Genomic DNA, 25,735 nt, shown 5'->3' on the forward strand with positions numbered 1-25,735 from the left:
GCAGCAAGCAGGATGAAGAGCCGCATGATGCTCCGGAGCCGCGGGTTGCTTACCCCTGGTCTAGAGAATACATATTTATTTTTATTGCTACTTTTTTCTTACTCATCTTTCCATTCACACCCTCTCCAGTTATTATTCCAGTCTCTTAACTTTCTACATCATACTAAAAGTTAACACAAAGGTGAACAATACCTTTAAGGCCATTTATATTGGGATTTGAAGAGAAATATCTTTATTTCCTACATACTTCGCAATCCCAGATTTAAGGTCCTTTAGGGAGAGATCTTGAATCAACTTATGATAGGTTTGCACCTGGTTAACTCATAATGCTGTAATTGTGCTGCAGTTAAAATAAAATAAAAAAAGAAATTTAGTCAACTACATACAAAGATCCATAGTTTTTACCCCACATCTGTCTGTACCCTGCACAACCATTCGATCAACACTGTTCAAACAATAACACCATTTAAAGGGACTATACACTGCATGATTATGAAGTCTGAAAACAAGTTTTTACTTGCAAAACAAGGCTACTCCCATATCTTGAGAAATGTTAAATTCAAAAGATACGGCTTGGCAAGTCGAAGCAAGTATGTTTAGTGGAGGAAGCTTATTTAGTGAATTAAAAAAACATACTGCTTTCCTTTGCAGGATTTATTTCAATACCCCCCCTACACTTACTCATAAACTTGCCTTTATAATTAGGCAGTAAGAGACTAAATATGCTTAATAACTTGTGTGTCTCAGATTGGCAGATACCCTCTTTCCTACACCCGCTTCAGCCTTACGCAGCAGAATGATGGAGATGCTAGTCAAGTAGAAATTAAGCTTGCTGACGATGAAGAGTGTGGAGACACAACCTTGGGAGAGCCTGTTGTGAAGCAGAGGCCAAAAAATAACTGTAAAAGGATCTGCATGAAAATTCTTTTTGGGTCTTTCTTAATCTTGCTTGGTCAGTATTTGTGTATTTCTTTGTTTTGTTTTTTTTTTCCCTTGTTTTACCATCTTCAGAATAATGTGTTAATATATATATATTTTAACTCCGTAGGATTTCTTATTGGCTATTTAACTCACAGAGGGCGCAATTCTTCTCTGCAATCCAAGAACTCAGAAACGGTGGCATGCTCTGCTGTAAATGACTGTAACCCAATACCTCCTAATAATGAGGATGAAACTAATATGGAAGCAGAAATTCCCAGTGTGCTCCATTGGAGTGATCTGGCACCCATCTTAAAAGTCAAGATAGAGAATCTACTTCCAGAGAATAAAATTGAGTATGTGGTTCATTTCATTTTCCATCTAACAGAATGCATTTGCTTGCAACAGTCTCTACAGTTGTGAGTTAAGCAGGGCATTGCAGTAATTGTAACTCTGTGTTGCACTATGAATGTGGGTTGATAACAATTTTGGATTTTAACAGATGTTTCATTGTGAATTGGAGCCATGCCAAGCTCCTTAAACCCTGCAGTGGAAAAAATGTTGCAGGTTAAATATCTGTAACCTCAGTCATCTAGACCATACATTTTGGTACTTTCTCCTTTTGGGAGAAAATAATGGATAGATTTTCACTCCCCTTTCCAGTAACTATTCTAATTTATTTATCAGAATAAGCTTAAGGTTTTCTCTGTTCCCCTTTGTTAGGAAACTATCTAAGATGTCTCGTGAAGCTGGCAGCAGCAATGAAGAGAGTGTAGCCTTAATGGTGCATGAGGAGTTTGGGCAGATGTCCTTGGATAAAGTGTGGAATGATGAACATTATGTTAAGCTACAGGAGCCTGGAAGGTAAGGTTTGAAAGTACCCCTTTAATTTTCCCTAAAATGTTACAACCACTTTTGTATATAGAATATTTCAGTTTATAGCACAATTTTTTTTTTCTGCTGCTAGCTGTGTAGTGCATTGATTGTTCTGCTAAATTTCTCGAAAAGAAGGAATCCCTCTAAAAGTGTCCCGGCCTTTTTGAAGCCAGTCTTCTCGGCTTTCTTGTTCCTTTCCTCTGATCGCGTTACCTCAGAGACTTGGGGGCAAATTCACTAAGCCGCGAAGCGCCGAACGCTAGCGTTAATTCGCTAGCGTTTGGCATTTTCGCTACTGCGCAAATTCACTAACGAACGCTGGCGTAGTTTCGCTAGTGTTACTTCGCAACCTTACACCAGGCGGATTTTCGCTAGCGACGAAACTACGCAAATTCACTAACTTGCGCAGTGTACTGAACGCTACCTTTTACGCTAGACTTCCTTCGCCACCTCAGACCTGGCGAAGCGCAATAGAGTAGATAGGGATTGTTTAAAAAAAGTCAATTTTTTTTCTAAGTCCCAAAAAACGCTGGCGTGTTTTCTACATGATGGCTGATAGGCTGAAAAAGATCGAAAAATTTTTGGGGCTCCCCTTCCTCCCCCCTACATTTCCTGACTCATGGCAACTTACCTAGACAGTGGGCACATGTGTAGGGCAAAATAAAATTTTTATTTGCTGATTTGAAGGTTTTCTAGGCATTTGTAGTGCAGATACGTGTTCCTCCATTGAAATTTGAATTTCGCGCCGTATGCAAATTAGCCTTCGCTAGTGTAACTTCGCTTTATATAGCAAATCAACGCTAGCGCAACTCCGCAACCTTACGCTACCCCTGTGCGCAACTTCGGATTTTAGTGAATTTGCGGAGCCCTGGCGAAATTACGCCTGGCGAAGTGCGGCGAAGTTGCGCCTGACGCAACTTCGCATCTTAGTGAATTTGCCCCTTGGGGTGTCACGGATACAGTACTTCCAACCGCAGGTGACTTTAGGTGTGGCTATCAGGGGTCACTAACTCAGTCTCTCACCCACCTTGCACACAGGTTAGAGTAGCATAACAGCACCCCAAATACCATCAAACACCCACAAAACTCACTCGCTGCCACCATCTATCATTAACAGGCGATAAAAACCTAATATAACTTTCTCTCCCCATTCTCCCTTAACCGGTAATAATTCACACTACAATGCATTAAACACTCTCTCACTATAGTCAGTTCCTACTGATTCAACTAGTTCTCCAGCACACCAAGGGTTAATCAGCATACAGACAGACTAGCATTTACATTCAGCATGCAGAGAGAGATATTATATTCATTGGTGGTTAATTCTCTCATGGATTCCATAGATACTAAACATCAATGTGTGACCTGCCCAGATATTCATATCTGATAACAGAGTTCCAAACCTAGTCATGTTTGGACTCAACTGAAAGCTGAATTACCTTGAACCCATCACCAGTTTTATACTGTTGGTACAACAGGTCTGGGTTCTGTGAGGATGCATATGATTGAGGAGAGGGGCCTTGCTGGACACATGGAATGGCTCTTATCAGTCAGGGCTTGGAGAAGGGCATAATGGGTTGTGACCCTGTTACATATGGCTGACTCCAGACCTTAGTGAAGTGTGTCTGATTTAGGTACTGGCAGAAGTATTTTTTCATGATACCTTGGCCTGTTTTAGTGACTATTACATTCCTGACATGGGGCTTTGGCTAATTGTGCTTTTTGGATCTTAGTCTTCTTACGGAAAACAAAGATGGTCAAAATGCCCGTAGACAGCAGTATTCCAGTGTGGCAGACACTGGCACTGTCAGGTGGTGATCACTTGTGCAAAGAAGAATCTGGAAACTGCTGAAACTGTTGGTGCCAATTTGTTGGGCACCACCAATGATTTATTTTCTAATCTTTCAAGCATAATTATCTTTTCCAATGAGTGTGGTCTTGTAAAATGACATAAATAGAAGGGCTTTAGTGTGGGCAATTTGAACTTGAAGGTCCATCTGGTCATGGGTTTTTTTTTTCTTTCTCCTTTCTCCTTTTTTTTTTTTTTTTTTTATTAGCTTACCAAATAAAGTAACAATTGTGAGCAGCACAGAAGAGACTTTACAGACTTCTGCATATGTCGCCTATAGCCCGGCAGCAACTGTAAATGTAAGTTGTCAGCATTTTTTTCATATTGAAAATTGTTTGGAAATTTTCAGTTGGTATAGCTAAAATGTCTGCAATTGCAGAAATATTGCACTGTGGTTTGATGTCATTAATAACTGTAGATTGTGAACCATACTAAATATGCAAATTAATAAGGAGAGCAGTGCTTGATAATAGTGATAGGAGATTACATGGACTACACAACCAACATTTTTCATTGCGAGCTGGAAAGAAGCAAATTTTAAAACTACTTAAAGGCAAAAATTATTGCATAAGCTCATCGCACTATAATATAGTGTGTCCACTGCTGGTGTTTCTCTAGGCTGCCAGTCCTATGATCAAAGAAAGAAGGGTATGCACGCACAGGAACCAGTCTTTAAGGCAGGTTTGTCAAATATAAAATTAGTTTTTTGTAGAATTCAAGGTTACAACCTCACGCATTACGCGTTTCATATCTCTCGGATAATTAATCATAGGCAAGATATTCACACTTCCCAAAGTTAGTGTTCAACCAATTAAAAACAAGTATGGTACAACTGAGTAAACGAGGTAACTTAGAGCTTTGTATTTCAAGCTTCTTGATGTGACATCATAATATACCAAAAAATAGGCAGATCTAGCACCATCTTGGTGCTCTATAGCGAGGTTAATTCAAAATAACAAAAACTTGCAACAACAAAGGATTTACAAAGACAGACACTACATTCAGAATATAAGCAAAGATAATAGTTGCACACATAACATTATCATTAACAATTGTATCTAGGCCCTGTTCGAATAAGAGAACCATATAGTAAATTTATTTATCTGACTCATAAAATCCCTTATAGGGGAAGAAAGTTATTTTACAAAACGAGTAGTTTTTAGAAAGTTGTCTACAAAAAAGGAAGGAGGACAGACTAAGTGCCATATAAAAGTGTGTATGTATATATACACATACTCCATAAATCCATTAATCCCTAAAGACATAATGCACAGAACTCAGAGGTACATGGAAGAGTTAACTGACATGGGTTTTGTTTTAACTAAATAAGACCTGGGGTTCAAAAATAACATGTGATATCATATTCGTTATTGACTGTTCTACCTGTAGATTTTAAAACTTTTGGCTTATATTCTCAAGGGAAACCTAGTGTATTGCCATTATGGCCGTAAGGAAGACTTCAAAGCCATAACAGAAAAGAAGATTGATCTTTCTGAAAATCTCGTCCTTGTACGCTCTGGATTCATCAGCTTTGCTGAAAAGGTAATTTATTACAAAAACAACCCTTTTTCTGTTCTGTTGCTTTTTCAGTCACTAATCATTGTCTTGATTCTCTTAAGGTTAAAAATGCAGAGCTCAATGGAGCCAGGGGAGTATTAATCTATCCTGAGCCATCCGACTTCACATTCCCACTCCATCAAAGTGGGTTTATAGAGACTCCTTTTGGACACGTAAGAAACTATTTCAAGTCTTTCTAGTTCAAGTAAAAAAATCTTAACTTATAGAGGTGTATACTCACTTAAAATAATAGGTCTAAAGTAAGTCCAGTTTTGGTCCGTTCATTCAACTCGTGTTTAGAAGAGAGGGTATGCTGCGAATAAACCTTTTTTTTTCTTTTAGGCTCATTATGGAACTGGGGATCCATACACACCTGGTTTTCCATCATTCAACCACACACAGTTTCCTCCATCCAAATCATCAGGACTCCCAAGCATTCCTGTTCAAACTGTTTCTAGTGAAGATGGCAAGAAACTGCTAGAGTAAGCATATCTTTTTATTTAATCATGCTTTGTTGGCTAGATAAATTGAATACAGTATATCATGGTCACCAAAACAGACAGCCCAGACTTAAATGCCCTAGAGCAGGGCTGTCCAACTGGTGCCCCCACAAGTATGTGTGTTTACCATGTGTAAAATTTAAACTATCACTACAGAGATTAACAGGCCTCTGCATTGTTTAAACCTCAAATTCAGACTGTAATCCCCTTTATTGTTCACACATGTAATCCCCCCCTGCATTGTTCACACTTGTAACACCTCTTGTTCACATCCTAAAGTACTGTTCACACCTGAGACCCAGATTGAAACTGCCTACATTGTTCACCTGTTCACACTCCTATAAACTGCTGAAGGGGCACCAGAATTGTTACTGTATGTAGCACATTTTAGAGTGAGCCTGATATTTTTCCTTGTCTTCTGCTATGTTCTGCCTTCCCTATGCTTCCTATGTGTGCGCCATACACTGCCAACCCTATGCTCCCTGTGTGTGCGCCATACTCTGCCTTTCCTATGCTCCCTATTTGTGCCGTACTTTGCCTGTCTTTGCTCTGTGTGTGCTATACTTTGCATGTCTTACTGTGTGTGCCGTACTTTGTCTGTCCTACTCTACCTGTGTGCCGTACTTTGCCTGTCCTACTCTGCCTGTGTGCCATACTCTGCCTGCCCATTGCCCCCTGTGTGTGCGCCATACTTTGCCTTCCCTATGCTCCTTGGGTGTGCCATACTATACCTGCCCTATGCTCCTTGGGTGTGCCATATTATGCCCGCCCTATGCTTTTTGGTTGTGCCACACTGCCTGACCTATACTCCCTGCGTGTGCCCTACTTTACCCGCCCTCTGCTCCCTGGGTGTGCCATACTATACCCAGCTTATGCTCTTTGGTTGTGCCATACTATGCCTGCCCTATGCTCCTTGGTTGTGCCACACTCTGCCGGCCCTATGCTCCTTGGGTGTGCCCTACTTTGCCCGCCCTCTGCTCCCTGTGTGTGCCATACTTTTCCCGCCCTCTGCTCCCTGGGTGTGCCCTACTTTGCCTGCCCTCTGCTCCCTGTGTGTGCCATACTTTTCCCGCCCTCTGCTCCCTGGGTGTGCCATACTTTTCCCGCCCTCTGCTCCCTGGGTGTGCCATACTTTGCCCGCCCTCTGCTCCCTGGGTGTGCCATGCTCTGCCTGCCCTATTCTCCCTGTGTGCCATATTCTGCCTGTGTGTGTCCTGCTCTGCTTGTGGAACATAAGCCTGGGATTTGTTCTGGGGTTTTGTCGGCATTTGAAAATTGTTAGGGGCCCCTAAAGTGTTCAATCATGCTGGGTCTTGCTGTGTTTAAAAATAGGGAGTGGTCTGCACTGGCTTCCATTATTGGCCCTCCTCACAAAATGTGTCCCTCTATACTACAGAAGTTTGACATCACTGCCCTAAAGCGTTATATAAAAAAAAAAGTTGGCTATGTAAAATTGTAAGAGTTGTAATTATTCTAGTAGGTAAAACATTAATTCTGCACATGATGGTAAATGTACTGGCCTTTTCTGTCTGAAAATGCTCTAAGCTATTTTTAGCCTAAAAAAAGCACCAGTATCCAGTGAATAGGAAGCAACAGTGGCAGTTTGGGGAGCCATTACGCCCTGCATTGCTATAGATTCTTAACCCTAGAAAGATATCCATCTTGCTTCTCTTCTGGGGAGAAAAAGCAAATCAAAGTTAGTAGTTGTTTCTGCTGGTCACTCCTGTGGGCCTGCCTATCCACATGTTCAAGGCTAATAAGCAGTATAGATGCATGCTGTAGACCGGAATGGTAAGGGGCACACGTACTAATTCTATAATATAGATGCATTAAATATGCCACATGCAGTGCTAAAGAGATTAGAAAACACAATCTACATCATTTGGTCCTTTCTTTTAACTTTGTGCTGCAACAAGAACTTTGGTGACTTAAAATAAAGCACTTGCACATAACACTGTTTCACCGCATAAAGTTTTGCATTTCTTCAGCCTGGCTACCATTCCCTGTGGCAATGGCAAAATGGCAGTTTATTAACCATTTATTCTTACAATGCAACGGTGGTCACCTACTGAAAATTCTCAATCTGGAATTAAGTATAGCAGCATGGACAAAGATATGATCTTGCTGAAGACTATGCATGTTAGTGGGATGCAGAAGTGTTTTTTTATATTCTTGCGCATGGTCAGTACATAGCTTTGTGCAGGATTTTTACGTTTCCATTTTTTGTTAAATTTCTTGTATATGTCCCTTTATATTGGTTTCTTCCCTTCTAAGTTTCTGAATTTTTTTTTTTTCTTTAGGAAACTTGTTGGGGATAACTGCCCAGGAACTTGGCAAGTTGCATGTAAACTTGGGCCCCAGATGAGAGACGCACAAAACATTAAACTTGAAGTGACGAATGTTCCGGTTGAAAAGAAGATCTATAATATATTTGGTGTTATTCAAGGCTTTGAGCAGCCAGGTAGGTGCATGCTAAGTTACTGCTTTAAAATAAACAATTTGTACATGTAATCCTTAAAATGCACTCATAACTCTTAAGGGCTTCAACACATAGGGTATGCTTTGTTTTTTAGGCTTGGTTTCTTGCAGTGATAGGCATTTCAGTGGGGCATCACATTGTGCTGGCTGGTCTAATATAGTATGACTGAAAATGAAGAATCAATCCATTTTAGGGGATTGATATGCAAATAATTTACAAAAAATGTTGGATTAGTTGTCTGCTACAATACACATTTTGATGCCAGAGCCTGTTCCTAGGAAAACGGATCTCCCCACTGATCAACAATTTGAAGACCATGAATGTTAGACGCCCCCAGTGATCATAGGATGCCTTAGGGCATGTACTCCTGTTAGCAGATAACTGCATTGGCCTAGATAGTTGTGCCATGGTGCTTAAACAGAAGTAATATTCCCGGGTCGGCTGGGTTCAAGGTCAACCTCAGCATAAAATTGTTGGGTTTGGGTGAGCTCTGCTTCTGCTCTCCCTGTCCACAAGCATACTGTTTCTTTCCATTGAGTCACTGAACTGATATTTAGTTGTATAATCAGTGTTTCTTTTTTTTTTTTTTTATAGTAATATATAATATACTGTTAGCATGCATTGGTAAAAGCAATTTGTTTCAGAAAAACTATTCTAGTTTTATATAAAGAAGCTGCTGTGTAGCCATGGAGCAGCCATTCAAACTGGGAAATAAAGAGAGAAGGCACAGGTTACATGGCACATGGCAGATAAGCCCTCTCCAATACAATGGTGTGTTATCTACCTGCCATGGAACCTGTGCTTTTTTTTCCAGCATGAATGGCTGCTCTCATTGTTACACAGCAGCTGGTTTATAAAAGCTAGTCTCTTTGAAGTAAACACACCAGTTGTGTCGATGCAGAGCAACCACACATTGTATTGCTTTGATACACTTTCAGTCTTTGGTGTTACTGTTCCTTTAAAATGGACCTGTCACCCAGATATAAAAAGCTGTATAATAAAAGTGCGTTTCAAATTAAACATGAAATCCAAATTTATTTATTTGTTAAAGTGTTCATAGCTGTTAAAAACTCATCTCAGCTGTCAATCAAATATTTCATGCCTTAGGCATAGAGGCGGGGCAGACCAATACTTTCACTTTCCATTCAGCACTTCCTAGATGTCACTGCTCTCCACGCATTCCACCTCTTTCTTTACCATTTAATTGTGTAACCAGTGCATGGGGATGGACATTGGCTCCCCCATTCTGGTGTACAAACAAGATTTTGAGCTGAAGCATGGCTTGCCTTAATAAGTGTCCACAAAATGGTTCCTGCCATGATGAGTTCCCAGACCGAAGGAAACAATATTCAAATTATTTATATAGTGTAATTAAAGTTTATTTTGCTTGACAAACGTGATAAAATAGGATCTGTAATTTTAGGGGGACAGGTCCCCTTTAAAAATAGGAGTCCTAGTTTGAGTTACCATAAACGGAGGAGTTTGTTGTAGTTGAAGCATTTATGTACTGACACCATAACCCTGTGTGTTATACTCTAGCCCATAGACCACTCAGTACTGTGTTGTCCTCTATATCTTCATAGAAATTAGACTAGGAATAAATTGTTAGACTTTGATGGTGACAAGTTCTGCAAGTGTTTTCAGAACTGCTATCAAATTACAGAATAAGGTTACCCCATATCCATAAAAACCTGGTTTAATTTGGGCCTTAATCCCCCTGCATGACTTCATTTTAGGAACACTTTGTACTGATATCTTTGTAACTACATCAAAATTATTCCTGTGAGATGTAATTCCATTGTACTCAATCATTCTTTACTTCTAGCAATCTGACCCAGATAACTTTACTTTCTCTAGGTCTGCTTGGGGGACACAGGGACAGTGGGGTATAGCTGGAACCACTAGGAGGCAGGACACAATAAAAAAATAGAAACTTGACCCCTCCTCCTCCTGCTATACCCCTCCTCTGTAGGCAGACACACTCAGTTTCGTTGTGTCCTCAGGAGGTTAGGACCGTCTCCTGCATTCAGGAGTATTTTACTATTTATTTTGCTCTTTTATTTTTATTTCATTACTATTCCTTCACATCATATGGAACTGGACAGCTACACTGAGTAGTCTGATCCATTACTTGAGGATGTCACCGGGGTCTCTTGTGCTCTGCACTGACCATCCAGCATTGATTCCCTCCCTCTGACATACAGAGAGAGGATGCGCTGGCCGGGACACAGGGCTGAGGTATAGCCAGGTTCATCCTGTTGCTCAATCCTCCTTATATGCCCCAAGGATCCCTACACTACAGTCTGGGAACTCCTGCCGTGGCTCATTTAAGGTAAGCATATATCCTTAATAGCAGCCTATTCACTCTCTGAGGCCCCCTCCCCCTCTGCACAAACCATCTGCCTTGCACAGCAGTATAGGAGACTTTGTTGCAACCTGCAGGTCACTAGTTCAGACCCAGGCAGTATGTTAATCAGCCTCCAGCAAACACACAGGCACTTGATAAAGGGCTTCTGGCCTGAAACATGTTGTGTGCAATAAAGAGCACCTAGCAGCAAGGTCTGCCTTTTCACTTGCTTTCTCTCAGTACTCTAACTAATTGGTTAATTTCCTACACCTGGAGCAGGTGTGGCTTACTGAGATTGAGAGCACAGCTGCCAAATCATCTCTACAAATTGTCCAGAATGGGAATGGCACTTATGTTTCCTACTGTCCTCACTGTCAGCAGCACAAGAGAGTTATTGTGGGCTTAGCACCAGTTGCGCACCACTATTTTACAAGAGACTTCACCAGGGCTGTCTTTCACTCTACCTGGGGAGGCAAAGGCTGGGGCAGATTTTTCACTTACTGTACATGCACCCTGTGTGCAACCCAAAAATTGCACACCAGTGCCTTATGCACCATTTTTCTAAGGTGTGCGTCTGCACCATATGTCACTGCTAGGGGAGGGGCCATTCTTCGCACTCTCCTTTGTGCGCCCAGGCAGCTACTTCCCATTGATTCTGGAGGAGGTTCCATTACTAGCAGACTCACCACACTGGGCAGAACTCTTTCCCAGCTTCTCTGCAGCGCAGCCCCCCCCCCCTGTTTATACTAAGAACACAACAGGGCAGTACTTCTGACACAGTGGGGTTTTTAGCTAATGCCACAGGGCAGCAGGCTTTGTAATTACTGCCTTATCAGCCTTTACTCCCCTCCAAGGCTTTACTCCCAGCAGTACCCTGGGGAGGCATTTTCAGTTATATATATATCCTACATTATATATATTGTTAACTTAATTCCTTTCTTACAGGAACAGCTTGTGTACACCATGTCTGAAGGTACAGGTGATAACCTTTTTTCCAGGCCAGCAACTACTTCATCGGTTAAGTATTTAGCTTGTGCCAAATGCCGCATCTGGTCACAAGGACCTTCTGTGTTCCACGTGCAAGCCACCTGATGCAGTTTCGGAAACGTCAGAACTCCGTCCTCAGGTAAGCCAAGCCTCCCATGGGGACCCATCAGGCCAGCCCCGGGACTCCACCCCCCTGGACCCCCAGCCTCCCCCAGAATGGGCATCTAAGCTTGCCGCCGGCATTCCTAAATTGGTGGAGTCCCGTGGCTAGATAAGCCTCGGCCTAAGCCTCCAAAATGTAGAGCCCCCTCTCCTTCCGAGGATGAGTGTGAGGCGGATCCCATCACTACTTCATCCCTGCCGCCTGACTCCGAGGAGGATCCGGCTCTGTCTGATGGTGAACTATCTCACAGTTCCGACCCAGAGTAAGGGGAATCCCCCCAAACTCTCCTCCGAGGCCATTGATTCCCTCATTTCAGTATTAGAGACCCTTCACTTAAAGGAGCCTGAACCTAGTTGCAGTACCTCCTTGTTTAAGCGCAGCAGCAGGTCAGCAGGTCCTCACCTTCCTTTCCTCTCTCATGCTCAACTCGAGCAAATTATACAACAGGAATGGTTCAAGCCAGAGGGATGTTTCCAGGCTAACCGCAGTTTTTCTCAAACTATATCCTTTTCCACAGGAACTAACGGAAAAGTGGACCTCCCCACCTTCAGTGGATGCGCCTGTCTCTCGACTATCTAAGGGCACTGCTTTACCAGTTCCTGATGCAGCCTCCTTCAAGTACTCCATGGACAAGAAGCTTGAGGGCATTCTAAGTTCCCTCTTCTCTGCTTCAGGTACCTCCCTTCGGCCTGTTCTGGACTCGGCTTGGGTAAGTAGAGCCGTCCAAACTTGGTCGGACGCCTTATGCCGAGCGATTGCCACAAGGGTCCCCCGTGAAGAACTCGCTCATTTGGCCTCGCAAATCAAGGAGGCTGACTACCTATGTGAAGCCTCCCTCGATGCGCTACAGGTGATTAGCAGAACTTCAGCCGACTTGACTTGTCGGTATCGGTTCGCAGATCTCTCTGGATGAAACTGCGGACTTGTCTTCAAAAAAGTCTCTCACGACACTCCACCACCTGCAGAGGACGCTTCAGTGGAAGGTCCAGGCCATCCTGGCAGTCCCGCAAGTTCACGTCTGCATTACTCACCCCTTCTTCCCTTCAGCGACTCAGCCGTAGGGGGGGGAGACTTTGCAGGTTTGCCGACTCCTGGAAGAATCTGACTCAAGACACCTGGGTACACAAGGTCGTGAGTCAGGGCTACCACCTAGAATTCGCTTCTCTCCCGCCCCGCCGGTTCTTCATGTCCGGATATCCTCAGGGGCATCAAAAGGCTCAGGCGCTGCACAACGTGATCGGCAAGCTTATCCGTTCAGAGGTCATCATCCCTTTTCCGACTGAGGAGAGATTCCGAGGCTATTACTCAAACTTGTTTGTAGTTCCCAAGAAGGATGGATCTGTTTGGCCAATCCTGGACCTCAAGGAACTCCATACTTTCATTCGACCGCGAAGGTTCAAGTTGGAATCCCTCAGGTCTGTCATCGCGGCCCCAATTTTCTGTCCCCATCAGAGATTCTTGCGATTTGCCTTCCAAAATCGCCACTTCCAACTCACAGACCTTCCCCTTGGCCTGAACTCGGCCTCTCGTGTCTTTACCAAGATCATGTCGGTGGCCACTGCTCTAATCCGCACCACGGGGATCTCCATAACTCCTTATCTGGACGATCTCCTGATCAAGGCACCTTAATTTGCAGTGGCCCAGCAGGCGTTGCACTTCACCATGGTTCGATTACAGGAGTTTGGTTGGTTCATCAACCTGGACAAGTCCTCGTTAACCCCAAGCCAATCCATGGTCTTCCTCTGGATGCAGTTCAACACCCAGACACAAACTCTCCCAGTGACAAGGTCCAGCATTTGCGGACCCTCGTGCGGTCTCTCCTCTCGAAGTCCCACACCGTGACATTCTACATGAAGGTGTTGGGAGTCATGGTTTCGATGATAGAATCGGTTCCCTTCACCCAACGTCACCTCAGGGAGCTTCAGTGGAATATTCTTGCGGCCTGGAGGCACAAATCCCTTCTCCTGGAATTTCGTTTATCCCGCAGGACTCGAGTCTCTCTTCTCTGGTTGATGCAAACCAGTCACCTGACCAGGGGCAGACCCCTAGGGGATCCACAATGGTGACTGCTCACCACAGATGCAAGCCTCTCCGGTTGGGGAGCAGTGCAGAGGGTCGGTCAGCGCAGGGTCGCTGGTCTCTATCGGAACAATGTCTTCACATCGACCTTCTTGAGATACAGGCAATCCGACTCGCCTGTCAGCCATCTTCATTCCAGGTCTCTTAAACTTTGAAGCAGATTATCTCCGCAGACATCCCTAGATCCCTGCGAGTGGCCTGTAAAGGACAACATCTTCCACAAGATCACTCAAAGATGGGGGACGCCAGAGGTCGATCACAATCGTAAAGTTCCTCTCTTCTTTGCAAGGTCCAGGGACCCTCTGGCGGCAGACGCCCTCACCTCTCCCTGGGACTTCCATCTTGCGTTCATTCCAAGAAAGATCAAGAAACTTCAGAGAGAACTCATACTCTCATCCTCATAGCTCCAACATGGCCCCGTAGATCCTGGGTCTAGGATCTAGTACATCTCTCAGTAGAGGAACCTTGGCCTCTCATCCTGGACCTTCTCTCTCAGGGTCCAATCCTTCACCACTGTCCTGCCACCCTCAATTTGATGGCGTGGCTACTGAAACTGCGATCCTAAGACGGAAGGGGTTCTCTGACACTGTCATTCTACCATGCGTGCAGCCCGCAAACCGGTCTCCGCCAAGACGTACCATTGGGTCTGGTTCACTTTCCATTGGTGGTGCCAATGTAATGGTTTCAATTCACTGAAGTTTTCCACTCCACTCCTTCTGGCCTTATACAGGAGGGACTGTCCCTGCACATGTCCCTCGGATCACTGAAATCTCGTTTTCGGCACTTCCATCCTGTTCCAAGACCTCTCGCCTTGTTCCCAGATGTTAGGATTTTTCTTCAGGGAATGGCCCACATAAAGCGCCCGGTATTTTCACCGGTGCCAAATTGGGACTTAACCCTAGTCCTACGTGCCCTGCAACACGCTCCCTTTAAACCCATGGATTCTATTCCACTTCAGTGGCTCACATGGAAAACAGTTTTTTCTGCTGGCTATTGCCTCAGCACGGAGCGTATCTGAGATCTCTGCCCAATCCTGTAGGTCTCCTCTGTTGACCTTCCACAACGACAGGGCAGTACTTCATACTTCTCCCTCTTTTCTTCCCAAGGTGGTTTCCACTTTCCACCTCAACCAGGAAATTATGATTCCTACCTTCTGCCCATCCCTTTCCAATGCGAAGGAAGCAGCACTGCACACCCTCGACCCCGTTAGGGCCCTCAAGTTTTACCTGCACCGGGTCGAGGACATCCGTCTATCGGACTCCTTGTCCTTTAGACCACCATATCCTGATGGATAAAGCAGGCCATCCAGAGATCCTATTCATCACAGGGTCAGGTTCCCCCAGATCAATCAGGGCACATTCCGCCAGAGGGCTTTTCGAAAATAAGCCTCAGCGGAACAAGGCTGCAACGTGGACTTCAATCCATACTTTTGCCAAATTTTACCAGTTTGGCACCTTGTGACATCTGACACCCACTATGGCAGGAAGGTACTTTAGGCTGCAGTGGCTGGTTCCACGTAGGCCTCTACTTCCCGCCCATATTCAGGGGACAGCTTTGGTACGTCCCCACTGTCCCTGTGTCCCCCAAGCAGACCTAGAGAAAAGGAGATTTTGTGTACTCACCGTTAAATCTCTTTCTCTTCAGTCGCTTGGGGGACACAGGGCTTCCCTCCCTGAATAGAGGCCTTCTCTTGGCTTCAGACTGTTCTTCTTGTAATTAGTTATCAGATTTTCTGTTGATTATTGATAACCTCCTGTTTCTCCTTTGGTACGAACTGAGTGTGTCTGCCTACAGAGGAGGGGTATAGCAGGAGGAGGAGGGGTCAAGTTTCTATTTTTTTATTGTGTCCTGCCTCCTAGTGGTTCCAGCTATACCCCACTGTCCCTGTGTCCCCCAAGCGACTGAAGAGAAAGAGATTTAACGGTGAGTACACAAAATCTCCTTTTTATTAGGTTCTCCTTTGTATCCCCTTAGCTATGTAGTGATTGTTTTCTTTAAAGGAGAACTCCACACAAACATAATCCTTTTGAATAGTTAATATAATTTCAAGCAACTTTGCAATATACATCAATTAAAAAATATGCAGACTTCTCATGATTTTTAATGGTTTGTAAGAGTTCCCTAAGCCTAACCCCTGCTCTATTGCTGATCTGGCTGACTACTGTTACTTTGTATTAACAGCCAGCTGTCCTCCCCCTGCATCCTCCAAACCCCACAATACCCTGCACATGTGATTTTCAATAAGGAACAGAACATCAATGCATTGTGGGTTATGTAGTTCTTGGATATGTAATTTGTTCATCTACTGGATTTGTTACTTACCCATAATACTCTGCTCCTCAGATCACTATGTGGTGGTGGGTGCTCAGAGAGATTCACAGGGCCCAGGAGTCTCCAAAGCAGCTGTTGGGACGTCTTTACTTTTGGAATTGGCAAGGCTGTTCTCTGATATGGTGAAATCAGGTAAGGCTTGTTTGTGAAAAGACTTCACATGAAGTTTTGAAGAGTACAGTTAAGGTTAATGGCACACAGAGTGCTCAAATAGACAGATATACAGATAATGCTTGGGGAGTGATCAAAATATAACATTTTATTTTCCAATCTCCCATACAGATGGGTTTAGACCAAGAAGAAGTATTGTATTTGCAAGTTGGGGAGCAGGTGACTTTGGATCTGTTGGTGCAACAGAATGGCTAGAGGTAGGTTATTCTCATGGTTAAAGGCAAGTAAACTCACCGTTTCAACATGTTTTTGTGTGAAGGGTAAATGATGGAAAGTTTATAAAGTACATGTGCGTTACTGCTCCAGAGAGTATACCATCATGCAAACTTTATCCAGAATGCTCTAAATTACAAAAAGGCCATCTCCCATAGTCCACTATAGAGAGAATAATAAAAATGTTTTCAAATTCCTTGTTTTTTCTGTGATGGAAAACTGTATCTTGTACTTGATGGCAACAAGACTCCAGTGCTCGGTTGTTTTCAGGTTTACTGTGACCTATCATGTTAAGGTGGTCATATAACTAGGCTATGACTGAGGCACAGATGTTCTGTTTAGTTTTGTATTCTAAAGGCACTACATTTTAAACATCCACCATATCTTAGCACGTGAACTGTTTGATGTGGGCAGTCAGAGGAGCCCTGGATGTTTCACTTAACCTTTTACAATGATATTTTTCTTTATTTTCTAGGGTTACTTAAATAATCTCCATCTCAAGGCCTTTTCATATATCAATCTTGATTCAGCTGTTCAAGGTACAGGCTATTTTTATTTGATTATGTCAATGTTCTACGGTTTTGTTAGTTTACTACCACAGCTGCTAAATTGCCAATAGCAACCAATAGTGTATTTGCTTTCATTTTCTATCTTGTCGCATTTAGCGACATTTCTGTTTGGCAACTGAATACTGTAAATCTAGCTGTAATATATGTGATCTGGCTACTGAGCTGTAACTACCTTAGAGCAGGGTCTAGAGTTCCCTTAAATCCACTGGAGATTTTGTAGGATTGTGTCTGATGTAGTCACATGGGTAAAAATATTCTGGGACTGATAACAAAATCTGATGTGTAAACTACATGGATGATTTGCTATTCTGATCCTACTTAACACTGGGAATCAGATTTTGTAGGACCCTACAGAATCTTGTGGTGTTGCATGACAAGATCAGAAAAAAACCCCACAACATCTGATCAAAATCTCCAGTGTATTTCAGCCCTTAGTCATATGAAAAAGTTTGGGAACCCCTCTCATCCTGCATAATCATTTACTCCACTTTCAACAAAAAAGATAACAGTGGTATGTCTTTCATTTCCCAGGAAAATCTGAGTGCTCGGGTGTTTTCCGAATAAAGATTTTTAGTGAAACAGTATTCAGTTGTATAAAATTGAAAGTGTGAAAAACTGACTGCGCAAACATTTGGGTACTTTTTGCTAATCATTTGTCATTTTGTTAATATGAATGCATGTAACTGCTCAATACTGATTACTGGCAACATCAAATTGGTTGGATTAGCTTATTAAGCCTTGAACTTCATAGGCAGGTGTGTCCAATCATGAGAAGGTATTTTTTTTTTTTTTTTTAATAACTTTTTATTAGGTTTTCATGAACAACAAGAAGGAAGGAAAAAGAAGGGTAGACATGGAGAGAATATGACGAAATATCACGGTATACTTATTTGGTCGTCGTTGCGGGTGAATCCAGCCAAGGAGACCATATACGTTCGAATTTCTGTGGACAGCCTCTGGCAATTTATGTTAACTTATAAAGTTCCAGCTGGGAATTAATGAGATTTATCCATTTTTTAAGCGTGGGAGGTGTTGGCCCCATCCCATAGGGCTACTGTTTTCTTGGCATAGAACAAAAGTGCTCTCATCAATAATCTTGAGTGGATTCTGGGTACCACAGCATCCCTTACTCCCAGTAGGCAGGTAACTGGGTTCAATACTTGTGGTAGAGCAAATTCGTCAGCTAAGAACTTCATTATTTTTATCCAAAATGTCTATCTCTGGACAGTACCATATAAGGTGCATAAAATCGGCATCTGGTGAGTTGCAGCGAGGACATCTGGAATGCTCTAGGCGGCCCATAAGTTGTAGTTGTCTGGGTGTTAAATAGGTTTGATGTACAATTTTGAATTGAATGAGCCTGTCTCTTGTACTGATTAGAGGGAGATAGAGGTTGTCCTCTAACTCCTCCCAGTCATCGGGTTCTAAGTGAACTCCACTACTTTCCCACTTAAGTTTGACCCTGGGTCTGGGGTCGTATTTCTGAGATGCAATGTACATGTATGTTTTGGATACTAGTTTCTGTTTCCCTGGTGAGCTTATTATAGTCTCAGCATTAGTTTGTCGTATTGTGGGTGGGGCGGAATGAAATTGAGCATGGTATAAATGTTGCAGTTGCAAGTAGCTATACACCGACAGATCCGGAGTTTGCTGGAATTGTTCTAAAGCATGAGAAGGTATTTAATTGCAAGTTGTGCTTCTGTTTGACTCTCCTCTGAAGAGTGACAGCATGTGATCCTCAAAACAACTCTCGCAAAAGATCTGAAAACAAAGATTGTTCAGTATCATGGTTTTGGGGAAGGCTACAAAAAGCTATCTCAGAGGTTTAAACTGTCAGTTTCAACTGTAAGGAATGTTATAAGGAAATGGAAGGCCACAGGCACAGTTGCTGTAAAACCCAGGTCTGGCAGGCCAAGGAAAATACAGGAGCGGCATATGCAGAGGATTGTGAGTGGTTACAGACAACCCAAAGATCACCTATAATGACTGTACATTGTTCTACAATTCAGCGCAATTTGCACAAAGAACATCTGTATGGCAGGGTGATGAGAAAGAAGTCCTTTCTACATTTACGCCACAAACGGTCGCTTGTTGTATGCAAAAGCTCATTTAGACAAGCCACAGTAATTTTAGATAGGGATGCACCGTATCCAGGATTAAGTTGGATATTCGGCCGAATCTTCCACAAAGGGTTTGGCCGAAACCAAAATAGTGGATTGGGTGCATCCCTAATTTTAAAACAAAGTGCTTTGGACTGATGAGACAATTGAGTTATTTAGTCATAACAAAAAGCACTTTGCATGGCGGAAGAAGAACACCGCATTCCGAGAAACACCTGCTACCTACTGTCAAATTTGGTGGAGGATCCATCATGCTGTGCGGCTAGTTCTGTGTGGCTGGGGCCCTTGTTAAAGTTGAGGGTCAGATGAATTCAACCCAATATCAACAAATTCTTCAGGGTATTGTTCAAGCATCAGTCACAAAGTTGAAGTTACGCAGGGGTTGGATATTCCAACAAGACAATGACCCTAAACACACTTCAAAATCTACAAAGGCATTTATGCAAAGGGACAAGTACAATATTCTGGAATGGTCGTCACAGTCCCTCGACTTGAATATCATCGAAAATCTATGGGGTGATTTGAAGCAGACTGTCCATGCTCGGCAGCTCACGAATTTAACTGAACTGGAGAGATTTTGTATGGGTGAATGGTCCAGAATCCAGACACTCATCAAAGGCTATAGGAGGAGTCTAGAGGCTGTTACATTTGCAAAAGGAGACTCAACTAAGTATTGATGTAATATCTCTGTTGGGGTGCCCAAATGTATGCTCCTGTCTTATTTTGTTATGATGCATATTGCAAATTTTTTGTTAATCCAATAAACTTTTATGTCACTGCTGAAATACTACTGTTTCCATAAGGCATGTTATATATTAAAAGGAAGTCGCTACTTTGAAAGCTCAGCCAATGATAAACAAAACTCCAACGAATTAAGAGGGGTTCCCAAACTTTTTGATATGACTGTATAAGTAGAAAGGTGTTGCCATATGAGAAGACCAGAAAATCTTTTTTACTATAAGAGCTGAAGTCTGTTGCAAAGTCATCCATGTATTATGGAATAATCAATGTAAAGCTGTCAGACTTGTATGCGTTTCCTGTATCACTCAAGTTATTCTCACATATCACACTACATAGAGACTGAATATGTAATGCAATACGTTTGTTCCTCTATATGAAAACCGAATGCCGATAACTTCCTAAACCATGATTAACACTGTCAGTATTTTGAAGTTAGTTTGCTTAGTTCAATTGCCAACTTGTTCACATTAGAGCATGTGCCATCCAAGTTTACCATTTATATTGAATATTTCAAGTAATCAAAGCTCCCTGGGGTTTAGTATTCATTGCATTGTTGTTACAGGTTCTGGAACCTTTAAAGTGTCTGCCAGCCCACTATTGAATAAGGTGATACTACAAACTCTAAAAGAGGTGAGGAATCAGGTCAGTTTTTTTTTTCCCTCAACATTTTTCATGCACTGTTAGTTTATACAGTACTTTTTTCTTTTTTTTTCCCCCTTATGCAGGTAGCAGATCCTGTTTCTACAGACTTCACATTGTATACAAAACTTGGATCTCAAGCTTTGTCAAAAATAATGTAAGCTCTAATTTAATTTATTTTTAGTCTTCCGTGCAGCAGCTTTTGGCATTCCTATCCTCCCTGTGGAACAGACTGCTAAAAACAATAACTTGCTGCTTTGTCCTGCACATACCCCCAGAAGTGGTAATAAATATAACCCGTCTATGCTGTGTCCAGCATGTATGGCATAGTTCTTCCAACAATTAGCCAATCAATAAGTCTAGGATGCAATAACACACCACCCCACCTAGTATATTGGTATGTACTAACAAGATGAAGGACACCTGTGCTGCTAAGGATTGTGTTTTATAAGGTGTTCTGGGTTATCTTAAAATATATAAAGTAGTAGAAGTATTTCTAAATTGTATTAAGACATTACAAATATGAGCATTCCTTTGGATTTTTTTTTCACAAATACAAAGGCTACACTTGCTAAATACCATAAAATTAAGAGTATTATGAGAGCTGAACAACTTGCCACACTTTAGTGACCTCATCTAGTGCCCAACTAATTAAGGGCAGTACAATTTTGTGCCTGTTATTGATTGTGCAGTCCAATACTTCTTTTAATCAAAGAAAACTAATCCTTGTATGAAGACCCTGTTCCTAGTATCTTGATTACATTTCTAAAAGCATGTCCTACATTTATTTGTCCTCCTTTACTCAATGGGTTTATAAAGACAGTGTGTAAGTGTGTGAAGCATTGGCTTAAATTTCACGTTCTAAATGAAGCATCATTCTTAATTGGAACACAATTTATTGGGTTGTATATATCCTTGTTACACTGTCCATTCTGCTGATGCTGGCTGCAAAAAAACTTTTTGGGGCCCCTGGGCATAGATCGTACCAAGCTGTCTGTGGTCTTCACTGGTTTTTGATATACAAATACAATTTGACTGAAAATTATTCCAGCCTTCTCTCCTATGTTCGGCTGTAAGTTGTTACATTTTAAAGAGTCAATTTGTTTTGCATTGTTTTTTCTTTAAGGGTAAAACTACATGGGAGATTTTGATCAGATTTTATCTAATTTTGCCATGCAAAACCATGAGACTTGAAGGCTGCTATGAAATCTGATCCCACTATAGCTAGAATGTAAAGTTGAATGAGAGAAATCTGGATGGTGTAATTTGTTCATGCATTTACATTCAGTGTACACAGCGTTGTAGCCCTAAGAATACTGAAAATTTGATCTAGTTTGCATCATGATTACAGGTGTTTTGCTTATACAGCACAATTTTAATCTTTTCTATTTATTACTACAGTGTACCCTTTTCTATTGAAGATTCTGCTTACCCATTCCTTACTTTCTCTGGGATCCCTTCAGTTTCCTTTAGTTTTCAAAAGGTAAGATCTAGTAAATAGTATTTTTTTCATAGTAAAAAAAAGCAACTGCTTCTGTGCTGCAACACATATTTGATCATGATTAAAATCGCTTATGCTAATCCGCCATTGCTTTTGTGTAGATATCAGCTTGTTACCACTACATCTATACAAAAACGAGAGATACTCTGCCCTCCACCGTTCTCAGTATAATATGCCATTAGGGCATTAAGTGCATAAAGCTTCTAAAACTGCCCTCACAAAATAGATTGTGCATATGTTGCAGTACTATGTCCGCCATCTCTGGTTTGGCTGGTCCTACACTCTCATCAAATTCATTTAGATACAATTTCATTGCTATTACATTGTCATGGGGACTACGTTTTTACCTGCAATTTGCTTTCCAAGGTTAAAAATCCCAAATGGTTACCCTTTTTATTGGATAAGGCTTGGATCACCTGATTGTAGTTGGGGATGAGGGGAGCTACAACATAGAGCTGGCCATTGCTCCTGTATAAAACATAGCAAAAGTTTTTAACAATTTAGACCATAGTGCAATGATGGCGTGAAAACAGAATAAAAAATTCCAAGTTCATACCAAAAGACTAAATTCTCTTACAGACAGATAAGAATTTCTTCACTCACGTTCTTTGTGTAAAACATGGATCATTATAAGCAGTGGCAGGTGGACAGGTTATCCAGGAAGCTCCGAATTTCAGAAAGGCTGTCTCCCATAAACTCCATTATAATCAAATCTAAATATTTTTCCTTTTTCTCTGTAATAATAAAACAGTATATTGTACTTGATCCCAACTAAGATATAAATAATCCTAATTGGAAACGAAACTTAGCCTATTGGGTTTATTTAGATTTATATGATTTTCTAGTAGACTTAATTTATGAAGATCCAAATTATGGAAGATCCGTTGTCCGGAAAACCCCAGGTCCCAAGCATTCTGGATGACAGGTCCTATACCTGTATTGCAAATTTTATTAGAAGTCTAGTTACACATAGCAACTTATACACAGGTTTCACTTAAAGGTCACCTGTTTGAAAACAAATGTCTGGTTGATGTGGCTTATTAGAGCTAGTTCACTCTTTGTGACTTTTCTACTGTCTTAATAGTCTACTAACTGCCCCAAATTCTTTACAGGAGAATAAACCATATGCTTATCTTGGTACTAAAATGGATACCCTAGAGAACTTCAAGCAGTTGGTTGACTTGAATCGTATGTGCCAGACTGCTGCACACTTTGCTGCTCAAATAATAATGCGTTTAACTCATGAACAAAAGCTGCCGCTGGATTACAGCAGTTACAGTGATGTGCTCCTTAAAGTTTCTTTTGATCTTCAACAGCAAATTAGAGCCATAAAGGTTTGTATACTGATTAAATTAACTTTTTTTTTTTGTTGTTGAATATTTTGACTTTCAGCTTAATTTTTATTTTTTTATTTTATAAATTCCATCAGGATTTGAACCTCACCTTGACATGGGTTAACTCTGCAAGGGGAGACTTTTCAAGGGCTGCTGCCTCCCTCACCAAAGAATTTACTCACTCTGATCTCGAAAATACACTTATTCTACGCTCCCTAAATGATCGCATTATGAAGGTAACTTTTTTTTATTTTTTTTCTCTTTTCATCTTGCAATATTAGGTTATGAACAATTAAACTGAATTATGCATCTTCCATACATATATAGTATGTGACTGATATAGCTATTGTGCATTTTAAGAATGAATGAAGATCTGTAAATCTGAAGAGACCCTGTTACATACCCACTCTCTTTTCTGCAAATGTACACTGCATGCTTGAAGTATTTAGTAAACAATTTTTTTGAAAACATTTTTTAAAATTCACAATACAAAGCCCAATACAAAACTGTGTAATGTTTCCCTCTTCTTCCCCAGTTCATTAACAAAGTAAACTGCATATCCCAACCAAAGAGTGCCTTCCCCCCATATTAGAATTCTTTTTTCTTTTTGCAATAAATTAAAATTTGCATTGTATGGGAGCATATAAATCGTTTTTTTTTTTTTGTTTGTTTTTCTAATCGACACCTAACCATAGCTTCTCAACAGCCCCAAAGAGCCAATATGGAGAGAAAAACCAACAGGATTATTGTCTGCAATTTTTAAGACATTGATCTTTACTTTTGTAGGGCTGGTCCATTAAATTCAGTATATAAAGTAAAGCATTTCTAGCAATTTTTTTTTTCTTCTTGTTTTCATTTTTTTGATGTAAGCTGGCTGTCTAGGCTTTCCATTTTTCCCTGGATTCTGCATCTCATGAATATACCTGTCATTTGTTTACCATGTGTTAATGTACAAAGCTATTTCTAACTCGATTTAATATCATTTTAAGGTTGAACATGGCATGCTGTCCCCTTATGTTTCACCAAAGGATACACCATTCCGTCATATAATCTATGGTACTGGAAATCACACGGTTGCAGCTTTGATGGACCATCTCCGTCTGCTAAACACCAACAAGGCAGCTTTTGATGCGGATCTCTTTAAAAACCAGCTAGCGATGCTTACCTGGACATTGCAGGGAGCAGCAAATTCTCTAGCAGGCAACATCTGGGATATAGACAATAGCTTCTAACTCTGTGTGCATGTGTTTAAGTTTTGTCTAGAGGCTTTTTTTTCTCCCCATCCCACCCTTGCTTACTTAAATCTGGTATGGTACATAAAAGTGGATAATATTGATCAAACCAGCTTTTGCGTTTGGGCCCAAGCATATTTGCATAACTGCTTGGATCAGGGTCGGCAATAGTTATTTCAGCTTCCAGTGTGTGTAGCCAAGTTGGCCAGTTGTGGGAACAAAAGGCCAGTTTGGCTACATGTTGAACTCTTAGATCTACCTGTAAGTACCTAACCCTCTTGGTTTATTCTCCTTCTTCTTTTCCCCCTGTCCTAATGAAAGCACTTATTGATCCCATCTTTTGTAACATGCAAAAAGCTGTAGCACTTAAATAATGTACAGCAAGGATTCCTATACAGACGTGACCTTGATAATTTCATAGTCTTTTATAAAGTAAACATCACACAAGTTTAACAACAAAAACAATTGAAGAACAAGTCCTAAAACCATTTCGCCTTACTTATCCGAGGTATATAGATTTAGATTAAAAGCACTTCACAGATGCATCAAAAGCAAAAAATATTCCATCTGACTCTAGCAACAATGACTTGCTAATTATTACATTTATATAAAAGTTAACATGTTGCACTAGAAATACTTGTCCATCCACAACTTCTCCCCCTTCCCCAAAAAGGTTATGTAATAGAAACACAATACATACCCTTAAACTGTTGGTATGGTCAGGATAATTGATATACAGCTGACTACTGTATTTATGAGTTAACTTAATGAATTGTTCAACCGTGTGGAAATTTAGCAAAGGTGTATTCCGTGATCTCTAATGTTCCACACTCCTTTGCCTTTCAGCTTGGGTCAAGCAGTATTGCCCCATTATTCTCTGCCTGAGAATTAGCTGTTTTTTTAAAAATATTTATTCTAGAATGTTGCCCTTGATATTGTGTGCTGGCTGCAGGACATGTCTGGTTTGTATGTCATTGTTGAAATGGCTGTGGCTTCCCACTACAGCATTCTTTTTATGTTCAGTATGTCTTTAACACTTAGTTAAGAGCCACAACTTGGAATTCCATTTTATTTATTGAAAAATCCCAAACAAAAGGCACCTGAATACAGGACAATTTAACATGAAATA

General features: G+C 41.4%; 1 protein-coding gene across 2 annotated transcripts in view; it reads left to right on the forward strand.

Annotated features, from left to right (window-relative positions):
- tfrc.S (transferrin receptor S homeolog) overlaps window positions 1-25,268 on the forward strand; it is a 29,337-nt gene extending 4,069 nt beyond the window's left edge. For both annotated transcript variants that reach the window (XM_018265633.2, XM_041564770.1), the window contains exons 3-19: window positions 748-952; window positions 1,049-1,274; window positions 1,642-1,782; window positions 3,852-3,942; window positions 5,063-5,185; window positions 5,263-5,373; window positions 5,543-5,682; window positions 8,001-8,161; window positions 16,099-16,218; window positions 16,369-16,454; window positions 16,946-17,009; window positions 20,463-20,530; window positions 20,626-20,696; window positions 21,941-22,022; window positions 23,153-23,374; window positions 23,470-23,610; window positions 24,364-25,268. In XM_018265633.2, coding sequence (XP_018121122.1) covers window positions 748-952; window positions 1,049-1,274; window positions 1,642-1,782; window positions 3,852-3,942; window positions 5,063-5,185; window positions 5,263-5,373; window positions 5,543-5,682; window positions 8,001-8,161; window positions 16,099-16,218; window positions 16,369-16,454; window positions 16,946-17,009; window positions 20,463-20,530; window positions 20,626-20,696; window positions 21,941-22,022; window positions 23,153-23,374; window positions 23,470-23,610; window positions 24,364-24,606 — 2,295 coding nt within the window. In that variant the 3' untranslated portion in view covers window positions 24,607-25,268. The remainder of the gene's footprint in view (window positions 1-747; window positions 953-1,048; window positions 1,275-1,641; window positions 1,783-3,851; window positions 3,943-5,062; window positions 5,186-5,262; window positions 5,374-5,542; window positions 5,683-8,000; window positions 8,162-16,098; window positions 16,219-16,368; window positions 16,455-16,945; window positions 17,010-20,462; window positions 20,531-20,625; window positions 20,697-21,940; window positions 22,023-23,152; window positions 23,375-23,469; window positions 23,611-24,363) is intronic.
- Window positions 25,269-25,735: the final 467 nt, after the last annotated feature.

This window comes from Xenopus laevis, chromosome 5S (genome assembly GCF_017654675.1).
Source record: "Xenopus laevis strain J_2021 chromosome 5S, Xenopus_laevis_v10.1, whole genome shotgun sequence".
Classification (NCBI taxonomy): Eukaryota; Metazoa; Chordata; class Amphibia; order Anura; family Pipidae; genus Xenopus; species Xenopus laevis.